At 60.8% G+C, this 12,464-nt stretch overlaps 1 protein-coding gene across 1 annotated transcript in view; it reads right to left on the bottom strand.

Moving 5' to 3' along the window:
* RYR1 (ryanodine receptor 1) overlaps positions 1–11,978 on the bottom strand; it is an 84,780-nt gene extending 72,802 nt beyond the window's left edge. The window contains 13 exon segments of the mRNA XM_030970389.1: positions 473–659; positions 918–1,039; positions 1,955–2,119; positions 2,859–3,015; positions 3,709–3,783; positions 3,884–3,977; positions 4,079–4,172; positions 4,667–4,779; positions 4,897–4,975; positions 5,077–5,151; positions 6,261–6,281; positions 9,407–9,598; positions 11,793–11,978. Of these exon segments, the coding sequence (XP_030826249.1) occupies positions 473–659; positions 918–1,039; positions 1,955–2,119; positions 2,859–3,015; positions 3,709–3,783; positions 3,884–3,977; positions 4,079–4,172; positions 4,667–4,779; positions 4,897–4,975; positions 5,077–5,151; positions 6,261–6,281; positions 9,407–9,598; positions 11,793–11,837 (1,419 nt within the window). The 5' untranslated portion in view covers positions 11,838–11,978.
* Positions 11,979–12,464: the final 486 nt, after the last annotated feature.

Below are 12,464 nucleotides of genomic sequence, written 5' to 3' on the forward strand. Positions count from 1 at the left end.
GAGTTTAACCCCCCTGAGCCCGAGTTTAGCCCCTCCCGGATTTGGGGAGGGGTCCCGGGGGTCGCACCTCCTGCTGGAAGAGGCTCTGGCGGCCCATATGCCCCCCCCGGGGCTCAGCTTTAACCCCTGGGGCTCGAGTTTAACCCCCTCTAAGCCCGAGTTTAACCCCTCTAACCCCGAGTTTAACCCCTCTAACCCCGACTTTAACCCCCTGAGCCCGAGTTTAGCCCCTCCCGGATTTGGGGGTGGTCCCGGGGGTCGCACCTCCTGCTGGAAGGGGCTCTGGCGGGCCCATAATGCCCCCAGACTCCCCTGGGGCTCAGCTTTAACCCCTCTGAGCCCGAGTTTAACCCCTCTAAGCCCGAGTTTAACCCCTCTAACCCCGAGTTTAACCCCTCTAAGCCCGAGTTTAGCCCCCCTGAGCCCGAGTTTAGCCCCTCCCGGCTTTGGGGAGGGGTCCCGGGGGTCGCACCTCCTGCTGGAAGAGGCTCTGGCGGGCCCGCAGCGCCCTCAGGCGGCCCTGGCGCTGCTCGTGCCGCAGCTCGGGGGGCGGCGGCTCCAGGTACCCGATCAGGTCCCGCAGGCTCAGGATCACGCCCGCGATGGGCAGGGGGGGCGGCGGAGACCCCCGGGGGCGGCCCTGGAGGCTGTCCAGGCTCCTGGGGATGGGGAGGGGGGGTCAGACCATCAGGACCACCCTGACAAGACCCCCAAACCTCCCCAGGACCACACCGGGACCCCCAGACCAGATGGAGGCCCCGTAGAGCCCCGTGGGGCTGAAGATCATCCCCAGGACCCTCAGGAGGTTCTGAGACCCCCAGGAGTCTATGCTATGGGTTCAGGAGGTTCTGACCCTCCCATGGACCCCCAGGACCCCCCCAGAACCCCCTCAGGACACCCCCCAGGCCCCCCCAGACCTGATGAAGGCCCCGTAGAGCCCCGTGGTGCTGAAGACCATCCGAGCCGCCTGCGACTCCTGGCGCTGGGAGCGGCTCAGGGTCAGCGCGTCGTCCATGTGCCCCTCCTGGTGCAGGATGGCCTGGGGGGGCAAAGGGGGGGGTCACAGGGGACCCCCAAACACAGAGACCCCCCCAGAACCCACAGAGACACCCCCGAACCCGCAGGGAACCCCCCAAACCCACAGGGAACCCCCTGAACCCATAGCGACCCCAGCGCGTCGTCCATGTGCCCCTCCTGGTGCAGGATGGCCTGGGGGGGCAAAGGGGGGGGTCACAGGGCACCCCCAAACACAGAGACCCCCCAGAACCCACACAGACCCCCCCAGAACCCACAGAGACCCCTCAGAATCCAAAGGGACCCCCCCAGAAACCACAGAGACCGAGTTGTCCATGTGCCCCTCCTGGTGCAGGATGGCTTGGGGGGTACAGGGGGGGTTACAGGGCACCCCAGAACACAGAGACCCCCCCAGAACCCACAGAGAACCCCTCGAACTCACAGCGAACCCAAAACTCTCAAAGACACCCCAAAAAATGTTGCAGTCTCTCCAGAGCCATGCCAGTGCTGCTGAGAGTCCCAAAATGCCTCAGAAGTCCCCAAAAGTCCTCCCCAGAGACACCCCAGAAGGTTCTGAGGACCCCAAAAGAGCCCAAAGATCCTCCTACACCCCAAAGACCCCAAACATCCCCCAAAGACACCCCAAAGACCCAGCTCAGTGCCTCCTGGAGCTCTCAAAACCCCCTAAAACCCCCCAAACACCCCCCAAAGCCCCCTCAGAGGGGATTCTGGGGACCCCCCCAGTGATTTGGGGGACCCTAAAGATCCTCCTAAACCCCAAAGACCTCCTCAAACACTCCAAACACCCCTGAAAAGCCCTCCTAGATCCATCTCAGTGCCTCCTGGAGCTCTCAAAACCCCCTAAAGCTCCCAACAAACTCCCCAAAACTCCCCCCAGAGGTGATTTTGGGGACCCCCCCAGGCAGTTTTGGGGTCCCACCTTCCTCTTGAGCAGCCCGAGGCGCAGGGCCTTGGGGTCGGGGGCGGCGTAGGTGACCCAGAGGCCGCTGTTGCTGTGCTGCAGGAAGCACAGGGACTCCCCGTACTTGATCTCGGGGGGCCCCATGCCCTCGATGTCCCGTTTTGGGGTCGTCTCCAGCTTCTCCTGCGGGGCCGGGGGGCACAGCGGGGGTCAGGAGAGGGAGCGGGGTCTGGGTGGGGACCAGGAGAGGGCTGGGGACATCATGGGGACATTCCCAGGGACAGGGACCAGGACAGGGTCAGGACGGGGACCAGGAGAGGGCTGGGGACATCATGGGGACGTTCCCAGGGACAGGGACCAGGACAGGGTCAGGACAGACACCAGGAGAGGGCTGGGGACATCATGGTGACATTCCCAGGGACAGGGACCAGGACAGGGTCAGGACAGGGACCAGGAGAGGGCTGGGGACATCCAGGTGACATTCCCAGGGACAGGGACCAGGACAGGGTCAGGACAGACACCAGGAGAGGGCTGGGGACATCCAGGTGACATTCCCAGAAATGTTGGAAATACAGGAGCAGAAGGTGATCACGCTCATGGTGGGGACAGGGATGGGGACAGGGACCAGAACAGGGTCCAGGAGCAGGGTGGGGACATCCAGGGGACACTCCCAACTTGGAGGTCCGGAAGCAGAAGGTGACCACGCTCACGGTGGGGACAAGGACCAGAAAAGGGACCAGGAGCAGGGTGGGGACACCCAGGTGACACTCCCACCTTGGAGGCCCGGAAGCAGAAGGTGGCCATGCTCACAGTGGGGACAGGGATGGGGATAGGGATGGGGACAGGGATGGGGACAGGGATGGGGACAGGGACCAGACCAGGGTCCAGGAGCAGGCTGGGGACACCCAGGTGACACTCCCACCTTGGAGGCCCGGAAGCAGAAGGTGGTCACGCGCGTGTTGGCCGCGGTGGCCTCCACCATGGCCAGCCCGGTGGCCTCGGTCAGCGCCAGGTAGCGGCCGGTGGTGACGTGGCGCAGGCGGAAGGGCTGTCCCCAACGCAGGTGGCTCCCGCTCCAGCTGAGGGACACAGGGAAGGGACACTGATGTCACCAGGGGGGTTGGGACATGGGCAGGGGTCACGGGGACACGGGATGGGTCATAGGACCGTGAGGTGACATAGGGGACACAGGCTGAGTACATGCAGAGGTGTCACAGGGACATGGGGTGACACACGGGGATGGGTCATGGGGACACGGGGATGGGGACACAGGGGACATGGGTGGGACACAGGGGACATGGGGATGGGGACACAAGGACATGGGACGGTCATGGGGACACGGGGATGGGTCATGGGGACACGGGGATGGGGACACAGGGGACATGGGATGGGTCATGGGGACACAGGGATGGGGACACAAGGACATGGGTGGGACACAGGGGACACGGGGATGGGGACACAGGGATGGGGACACAAGGACATGGGTGGGACACAGGGGACACGGGGATGGGGACACAGGGGACGTAGGATGGGTCATGAGGACATGAGGTGACACAGAGGACACAGGCTGAGGACATCCAGATGTGTCACAGGCACACAAGGAGATGCTGACAGGTGACACCACCAGGACAGGACACGATGACATAGCAACACATCTTGGGGTCACTCCAGGACCCCAAACCTCCCCTGGGGAGACCCCACAGAGTGTCCCCAGTGTCCCTGGGGGTGGTGACACCCCGTGTCCCCCCCGTGTCCCTTTGCTGTCCCCCTACCTGATGCGCAGGGGCTCCAGGCGCCACAGGGATCTGGCGTGGGCGCACACGGCGCCACCCTCGTAGTTGACAACGCTGCTGGGACGTGACAAAGGGGGGGTCACAGCCAGTTGGGGACACCCTACAAATGTCCCCCCCCACCCCAAAACTGGGGACAAATTGGGGACAGCCCCACCTGCGCTCCTCGCCCTGCTCGGGGGCCGTGGGGGTCAGGCACTCGTCCATGTGGCCGTGGAACAGGCGCAGGACGTGGCCGCCGGTGACAAACCCTGAGGGGACATTTTGGGGACGGGGGGGGTCAGGGTGTTGGGGACACCCTAAAGGACCCCCCCAACCCACCCACCCAAATTTGGGGTGCCTCAGGTGTCACCTTCCTCGGAGCCCGAGCAGATGGGGTTCATGTTCCACAGGGTCTGCATGAAGGAGGCGTCCACCTGGAGCTCCCCCGAGGCCGTGGAGAGGTGCTGGGACAGGTGGGACACGGGTGTGACACGGGTGGGACACGGGTGGGACACGGGTGGGACACGGGTGTGACACGGGTGGGACACGTGTCCCCAGTGTCCCCAGGCATCTCTCCAAGGACACGCTGACCAGGATCGGGTCAGGAGATCCCTTGTGTCCCCAGGTGTCCCCTCACGTCCCCAGGTGTCCCCAGGTGTCCCCAGGTGTCCCCTCTCACCAGGTATCTCTCCAAGGACACGCTGACCAGGATCAGGTCAGGGTGTGGGGGGATCCCCATGTCCCCATGTTTGCCCCGATCCCCTCATGTCCCCAGGTGTCCCCTCACGTCCCCAGGTGTCCCCAGGTGTCCCCAGGTGTCCCTCTCACCAGGTATCTCTCCGAGGACACGCTGACCAGGATCAGGTCAGGGTGTGGGGGGATCCCCATGTCCCCATGTTTGCCCCGATCCCCTCATGTCCCCAGGTGTCCCCAGGTGTCCCCAGGTGTCCCCTCTCACCAGGTATCTCTCCGAGGACACGCTGACCAGGATCAGGTCGTCTCCCACCCGAACCTTCTCCCCCTCCGAGCGCTGCTTGGACGCCGGGTGCATCGTCCACCAGCACGCCTCACCTGGGGGGGACACACCCCAAATCAGACCCCAAAACTCCCCAGAACACCCCAAAACACCCCAAAACCAACCTCCCACACCTGGCGGGACCCCAGGAACCCTCGGGGTCCCCCCTTTACCTGCTGCATCCTTCTGCAGCCCCACGTCGAAGGCCAGTTTGTCGGTGACCGAGCGGGACGTGGTCAGGCAGCTCAGGTACTGGGGGGGGGACACGCGGTTATGGGGGTCCCCAAAATGCCCCCGAGCCCCCCAAAACCCTCACGGCCCCCCAAAACCCCCCAGAGCCCCCCCAGACTCACCATGCCGCTGTGAGAGTGTCTCAGCAGGATGGCGTGGCCGTAGAGCAGCGTCCGGTGTCCCCCACCCTGAGAGGACTTGGGGGGCACAGGGGGGTCAAGGAGGGGACCCCAAAATCCCCTGAGGCCTCCTGGACCCCCCAAAAAAACACCTTGAACCCCAAAAAAAAACCCTGTGGGTTCCGTGTTTCAGATACAACTCCTTGTGCATCGCTGCCCCATTGTTTTGGGGTCCCCCCATGTTTTGGGGTCTCCCCCTTGTTTTGGGGTCCTCCCCCTTGTTGTGGGGCCCCCCCTTGTTTTGGGGTCTCCCCTTGTTGGGGTCTCCTGTGCATTGCACCCCCCTTGTTTTGGGGTGCACTGTGCCTTGGACCCCCCCTCGTGTCAGGGTCCCCCTCATGGTGGGATCCCCCCCAAATTGAGGACTCCCCTGATATTGGGGTCCCCAATTTCAGGGTCCCACTCCCCAGTGGGGTCACCCCATGTCGAGATCCCCAATTTTGGGGTCACCCCATTGAAATCCCCACAAATTCGGGGTCCCACTTTTGGGATCCCCTTAATATTGAGGGTCTGCCTTTTTAGGGTTCACCCCCATATTGAGGTTTCCTCCAAACTGGGATCCCAAATTTTGGGGGTCACCTCGTGTCTGAGTCCCCAGTTTTTTGGGATCCCCAGTGGATTTGAAACCGCCCTTTTTGGGGTTCCCCCGGTGGATTTGAGATCCTCCCTTCTGGGGTTCCCCCAAACTGGGATCCCAAATTTCAGGGGTCACCCCACGTCTGGGTCTCCGAATTTTTGGGATCCCTGGTGGATCTGGGATCTCCTTTTTGGGGTCCCTCCATGCTCATGGGGGGATTTGGGATCTCCCTTTTTGGGGTCCCTCCATGCTCATGGGGGGGGATCTCCCTTTTTGGGATCCCCCTTTGGGGGTCTCCCCTTTTTGGGGTCCCCCCATGCTCCTCCCCCCCCGCGCTCACACTTTGGGGTCCATGCGGAATTTGGGGGGCTGTGGATGGATGGGATTGGGGGGGGAGGGGGCACACCCGGACCCCTGGCTCCATGCGGGATGGGCAGAGCCCCCCAAAATTTGGGGGGTGGGTGAGGAGGAGGAGGAGGAGGAGGATGAGGAAGGGCGTGATGAAGGTGAGGATGAGGATTTGGGGTCTCCACACCACAGTGGCACCTACCCACTTATCCAGATCGACCCCCTGGGTGGGCGGGGGGAGAGAAGAGGGGGGGGTCACAAGGGGGCTGAGACCCCCCCCAAAAACACCAGGGACACCCCAGAACCCCCACCCCAAAAAGGGCCCCAAAAACTCTGCAAGGAACCCCGGAATTACCCCAAAAACTCCTAAAGGAATCCCAGAATTTTCAGGTCTCTGCAGGATCCTAACCCCCCCAAAAACTCCTCTGGGAGCCCCACAGGGTCCTAAAACCCCAAAAAGGACCCCAAAAACTCCTCTGGGAACCCCATATGATCCTAAAACCCCCCAAAAGGGCCCCAAAAACTCTGCAAGGAACCCCGGAATTACCCCAAAAACTCCTAAAGGAATCTCAGAATTTTCAGGTCTCTGCAGGATCCTAACCCCCCCAAAAACTCCTCTGGAACCCCACAGGATCCTAAAACCCCCAAAAAGGACCCCAAAAACTCTGCAAGGAACCCCACAGGGTCCTAAAACCCCAAAAGGACCCCAAAAACTCCTCTGGAACCCCATATGATCCTAAAACCCCCAAAAGGGACCCCAAAAACTCCTCTGGAACCCCACAGGGTCCTAAAACCCCAAAAAGGACCCCAAAAACCCCTTCCAGGACCCCTGTGGGACCCCAGACCCACCTGTAACGCCCCCAAATTTCCTGTGGGACCCCAGACCCACCTGTAGCGCCCCCCAGACCCCCTGTGGGACCCCAGACCCACCTGTAGCGCCCCCCAAATTTCCTGTGGGACCCCAGACCCACCTGTAGCGCCCCCCAGAGCCCCTGTGGGACCCCAGACCCACCTGTAGCGCCCCCCAGAGCCCCTGTGGGACCCCAGACCCCTCTAGTGCCCCCCCAGACCCCTATGGGACCCCAGACCCACCTGTAGCGCCCCAAATCCCTGTGGGACCCCAGACCCACCTCTAGTGCCCCCCAGACCCCTGTGGGACCCCAGACCCACCTGTAGCGCCCCCCAGATCCCCTGTGGGACCCCAGACCCACCTCTAGTGCCCCCCAGACCCCTGTGGGACCCCAGACCCACCTCTAGCGCCCCCCAAATTTCTGGGCCCCAGACCCACCTGTAGCCCCCAGACCCTGTGGGACCCCAGACCCACCTCTAGCGCCCCCCGACCCCCCTATGGGACCCCCGCCCCACCGCCCCCCCAGCCCCTGTGGGACCCCAGACCCACCTGTAGTGCCCCAGACCCACCTGTGCCCCTGTGGGACCCCAGACCCACCTGTAGCCCCCACCCAGACCCCTGTGGGACCCCAGACCCACCTGTAGCCCCCGCCCCCCTGTGGGACCCCAGACCCACCTCTAGCGCCCCCAGTCCCCTGTGGGACCCCAGACCCACCTCTAGGCCCCCTGTGGGACCCCAGACCCACCTCTAGCGCCCCCCAGACCCTGTGGGACCCCAGACCCACCTCTAGCGCCCCCCCCTGTGGGACCCCCAGACCCACCTGTAGCGCCCCCCAGATCCCCTGTGGGACCCCAGACCCACCTGTAGCGCCCCCAGACCCCTGTGGGACCCCAGACCCACCTCTAGCGCCCCCAGATCCCCTGTGGGACCCCAGACCCACCCCTGTAGCGCCCCCCAGAGCCCCTGTGGGACCCCAGACCCACCTGCAGCGCCCCCCAGAGCCCCTGTGGGACCCCAGACCCACCTGTAACGCCCCCCCCTGTGGGACCCCAGACCCACCTGTAGCGCCCCCCAGACCCCCTGTGGGACCCCAGACCCACCTCTAGCGCCCCCCAGACCCCCTATGGGACCCCAGACCCACCTCTAGCACCCCCCAGAGCCCCTGTGGGACCCCAGACCCACCTCTAGCCCCCCAGACCCCTGTGGGACCCCAGACCCACCTCTGGGGCCCCAGACCCCGTGGGAGACCCACCTCTAGTGCCCCCAGATCCCCTGTGGGACCCCCAGACCCACCTGTAAGCCCCAAATTTCCTGTGGGACCCCAGACCCACCTCTAGCGCCCCCCAGACCCCCTGTGGGACCCCAGACCCACCTCTAGTGCCCCCAGAGCGGCATGGACCCCAGACCCACCTGTAGCGCCCCCCAGAGCCCCTGTGGGACCCCAGACCCACCTCGTGTTCTTTTTTTCTGGGATTTTGGGCCCGCCCTTTTTTGTGGGAGCCCAGGTCCGTTTGAAGTGTTTTGAGCCCCAGCCCCCCGTTTCCCTGTGGCCCCAGACTTCAACAAAAAAAATTTCCTTGTTAAAGTTATTATTAATTATTAGTATATTCTTTGTTATTATTATTAGTTACTAATAGGTGACTTTTAATATAAATATATGGCACACATGCATTATATTAAACATATTTTTGTTAAATATAAGTATCTAATATATATTGTATACTATGTAAACAAAATAGTATCTTATGTATATAGTATATCCTATATATTAAAATAGTATCTTATTTGTATAATATATATTATATATTAAAATAGTAAAATACTATTATTTTACTGTTTTAGTATTTTACTATTTTAACATATATATCACGTATTAAAATACTAAAATAACAAAATACAATGACATAAAAAAGTAATTCAAAATAAAAACTAATATAAAAAACAAATGATACATTTTATATATAAGATATATTGCACAATAGTACTGTATATTTATACATTAATATTATAAATTTATAATTTTATGCAAAATACAGAAAATTTAGTCAAAAATTTTAAGCATCCGGAACTCCAACAAAATTCTGAAATTTCATCAAAAAATTCGGCTGTACCTGCCCCTAAACCCTCCCTCAGCCTCCCCAAAACCCCCCAGATTTGGGGTCTCCCCAACCTCCTAAAACCTTCCCCGAATTTTGGGGTCTCCCGGTTGTCCCAAGGCAGGGAGGGTCTCACCCTGTTAAGCGTTGGACTCAAGTCTCCCACCCCTAAATCCTCCCCAGATCCCCAAAAATCCCCCAAAAGTCCCCCAAAACTCCCCAAACGTTGGGGTCTCCCCAAGCTCCTAGAACCTCCCCCGAATTTTGGGGGTCTCCCCGAATTTTGGGGGTCCCCCCGAAGGTGGGGAGGGGTCTCACCTGTGCGTTGGAGGTGGGCTCAAGTCTATCCCAGCCCCTAAATCCTCCCTCAGATCCCCAAAAATCCCCCAAAACTCCCCAAACTTGGGGTCTCCAGGGTCCCCCCAGCCTCCCCCGAATTTTGGGGGTCCCCCCGAAGGCGGGGAGGGGTCTCACCTGTGCGTTGGAGGTGGGCTCCAGGGAGCACAGGCGGTTCCCAAAGCCCTCGACCGACAGGCAGAGCTTGAGCTGCTCCTTCAGCAGCGTCGTGGTGCACTGCAGGACCACCTCGTCGTCCTGGGGGCAAAAAATGGGGTTCAGCACCCCAAAATGTCCCCAAAATATCCACCAGAACCCCAAAATATCCACCAGAATTCCAGAAAAATCCCAGAACCCTAAAATATCCCTCAGGACAACCAAAATTCCCCATTATGTCCCTGAGGGGTGGGGTGGCACTGCAGGACCACCTCGTCGTCCTGGGGGGGAAAAAGGGGGTTCAGCACCCCAAAATGAAACCCCAAAATTACTGCAGGACCACCTCATTAACCTGGGAGACAGACTGGGGGGGATCAGCACCCCAAAATATCCCCCAAATACCCCAAAATATCCCCAGGACCCCAAAATATCCCCAGAACCCCAAAATTTCCCCCCAAAACCCCCAAAATATCCCCCCAAAAATGCAGAATCCCAAAATAACCCCCCAAAACACCCCAGGACCCCCGAATATCCCCCAGAACCCCAAAATCAGGACCCCTTGGGTACCCCCAAACCCCTTTTTGGGGGGGGGCAGGACCCCTTGGGTACCCCCAGACCCTCTTTAGGGGGGGTCAGCACCCCCCTTCCCCCCGCCCCAAGGAGTTGGGCTCCCCTTCCCCCCCCCACCTGCTCCCATCACTCGGGGCCCCCCCAAATTGGGGGTGGGGGAGGGGCGGATTCCACCCGCGGGCCGGGGATGCCATGGGGGGGGAGGCGGAGGGCTCCGTGACTCAGTTTCCCCGTCCCCAAAAATCCCCCAAAAATCTGCTGAGCTCAGCGTTTCCCCCCCCCCTACCACACCAAGGTCACCCCTTTGCCCCCCTCCCCCCCAGCCTCATTTTGAGGCCAAACTGGGAGAAACTGGGACAGAGCAACTGGGACGCCCCCCCCCCCCTTCCCCCCCTCCCTCCCCGACCCCCTTGGGGGGGATCTGGTGTCGCCCCTCCCCCCACAGCAGCTGCTCCCCCCCCCCCCGTGTTGCTTTTTTGGGAGCCCGGGACAGGTGGGGGGAGGGGTGGGGTGACCCCCCCCTCCTTCCCAGGGCTCCTCCCAGTTCATCCCAGTTCATCCCAGTATCCCCAGTCCCCCCCAGTATCTCCCAGTATCCCCAGTTTATCCCAGTATCTCCCAGTATCCCCAGTTTCCCTCCCCAGTATCTCCCAGTATCCCCAGTTCATCCCAGTATCTCCCAGTATCCCCAGTTTCCCTCCCCAGTATCTCCCAGTATCCCCAGTTCATCCCAGTATCTCCCAGTATCCCCAGTTTCCCTCCCCAGTATCTCCCAGTATCCCCAGTTTATCCCAGTATCTCCCAGTATCCCCAGTTTCCCTCCCCAGTATCTCCCAGTATCCCCAGTTTATCCCAGTATCTCCCAGTATCCCCAGTTTCCCTCCCCAGTATCTCCCAGTATCCCCAGTTTCACTCCCCAGTCTTCCCAATAGCTCCCAGTATTCCCAGTCTCCCTCCGAGTTCATCCCAGTATCTCCCAGTCCCCCCAGTTTCCTCTCCCAGTCTCCCCAGTATCTTCTCTCAGTATCTCCCAGTTTCCTCTCCCAGTATCTCCCAGTTTCCCCTCCCAACTCTCCCAGTACCCCCAGCTCTGCTCCCCAAATCCCCCAAGTTTCCTCTCCCAGTATCCCGTCCCAGTACCCCCAGTCCTTCTCTCCCACTTCTCCCAGTTTTTCCCACTTCTCCCAGTTTCTCACCCAGTATCTCCCAGTATCCCGTCCCAGTTCTCCCAGTTTCCACCTCAATTCCTCCAGTTCCTCCCCAGTACCTCCCAATTTCCCCCCCCAGTATTCCCACCAGCCCCTCCAGTACCGCCCTTCCAATCCCCCCAGTTTCCTCCCAGTATCTCCCAGTCTCCCTTCCAATTTCTCCCACATTCCTCCCAGCATTCCTCCAAAATCTCTCCCAGTTTCCCCTCCTGATCCCCTCCAGTTTCCTCCCAGTATCCCCTCCAATTTCTCCCAGTTCCCTCCCAGTTTGCTCCCAGTATTCCCCGCCAATTTCTCCCAGTTTCCCCTCAGTATCCCCCCGATTTCTCCCAGTTCCCTCCCAGTTTCCTCCCGGTATCCCCCCCAGTTTCTCCCAATTTCCCTCCCAGTATCCCTCCCAATTTTTCCCAGTTTCTCCCAATTTCCCTCCCAGTAACCCCCCACCCAATTTCTCCCAGTTTCCCTCTCAGTTTTCTCCCAATTTCTCCCAGTATCTCCCACTTTCCCCAGCTTCTCACCGTCCGCAGGAACTGCACATCGTCCTCTCCTTCCCCCTCAGCCATCGCCGCGGGGGTTTTGGGGGTCCCGGGTGATTTTTTTGGGGTCCCGGGCGCGGTTCAGGGGGTCCCGGGTGGTCTCTGGGGGTCCCGTCCCCCCCCCCGCGGGTGTCACCGATCGTGTCCCCCCCGGTGTCGCGAGGGCTGGCGGTGACACCTGCGGCCCCTCCCCCACCCGTGACGTGAGGGGGGAGGGTCCGGGAGGCGGAGGGAAACTGAGGCACGGAATCCCCTCATGTCACCTGCAGGGGGAAACTGAGGCACGGAATCCCCTCCTTTGTCACCTACAGGGGTCAACTGAGGCACGGACCCCTCCCCATGTCACTCGGAGAGGGAAACTGAGGCACGGAATCCCCTCCCTTTGTCACCTGCAGGGGGAAACTGAGGCACGGACCCCTCCCCATGTCACTCGGAGAGGGAAACTGAGGCACGGAATCCCCTCATGTCACCCGGAGGGGGAAACTGAGGCACGGAATCCCCTCATGTCACCTGCAGGGGGAAACTGAGGCACGGAATCCCCCCTCATGTCACCTGCAGGGGGAAACTGAGGCACGGAATCCCCTCATGTCACCTGCAGGGGGAAACTGAGGCACGGAATGCCCCCCTTTGTCACCCGGAGGGGGAAACTGAGGC

This window comes from Camarhynchus parvulus, unplaced genomic scaffold, assembly GCF_901933205.1.
Source record: "Camarhynchus parvulus unplaced genomic scaffold, STF_HiC, whole genome shotgun sequence".
NCBI lineage: Eukaryota > Metazoa > Chordata > Aves > Passeriformes > Thraupidae > Camarhynchus > Camarhynchus parvulus.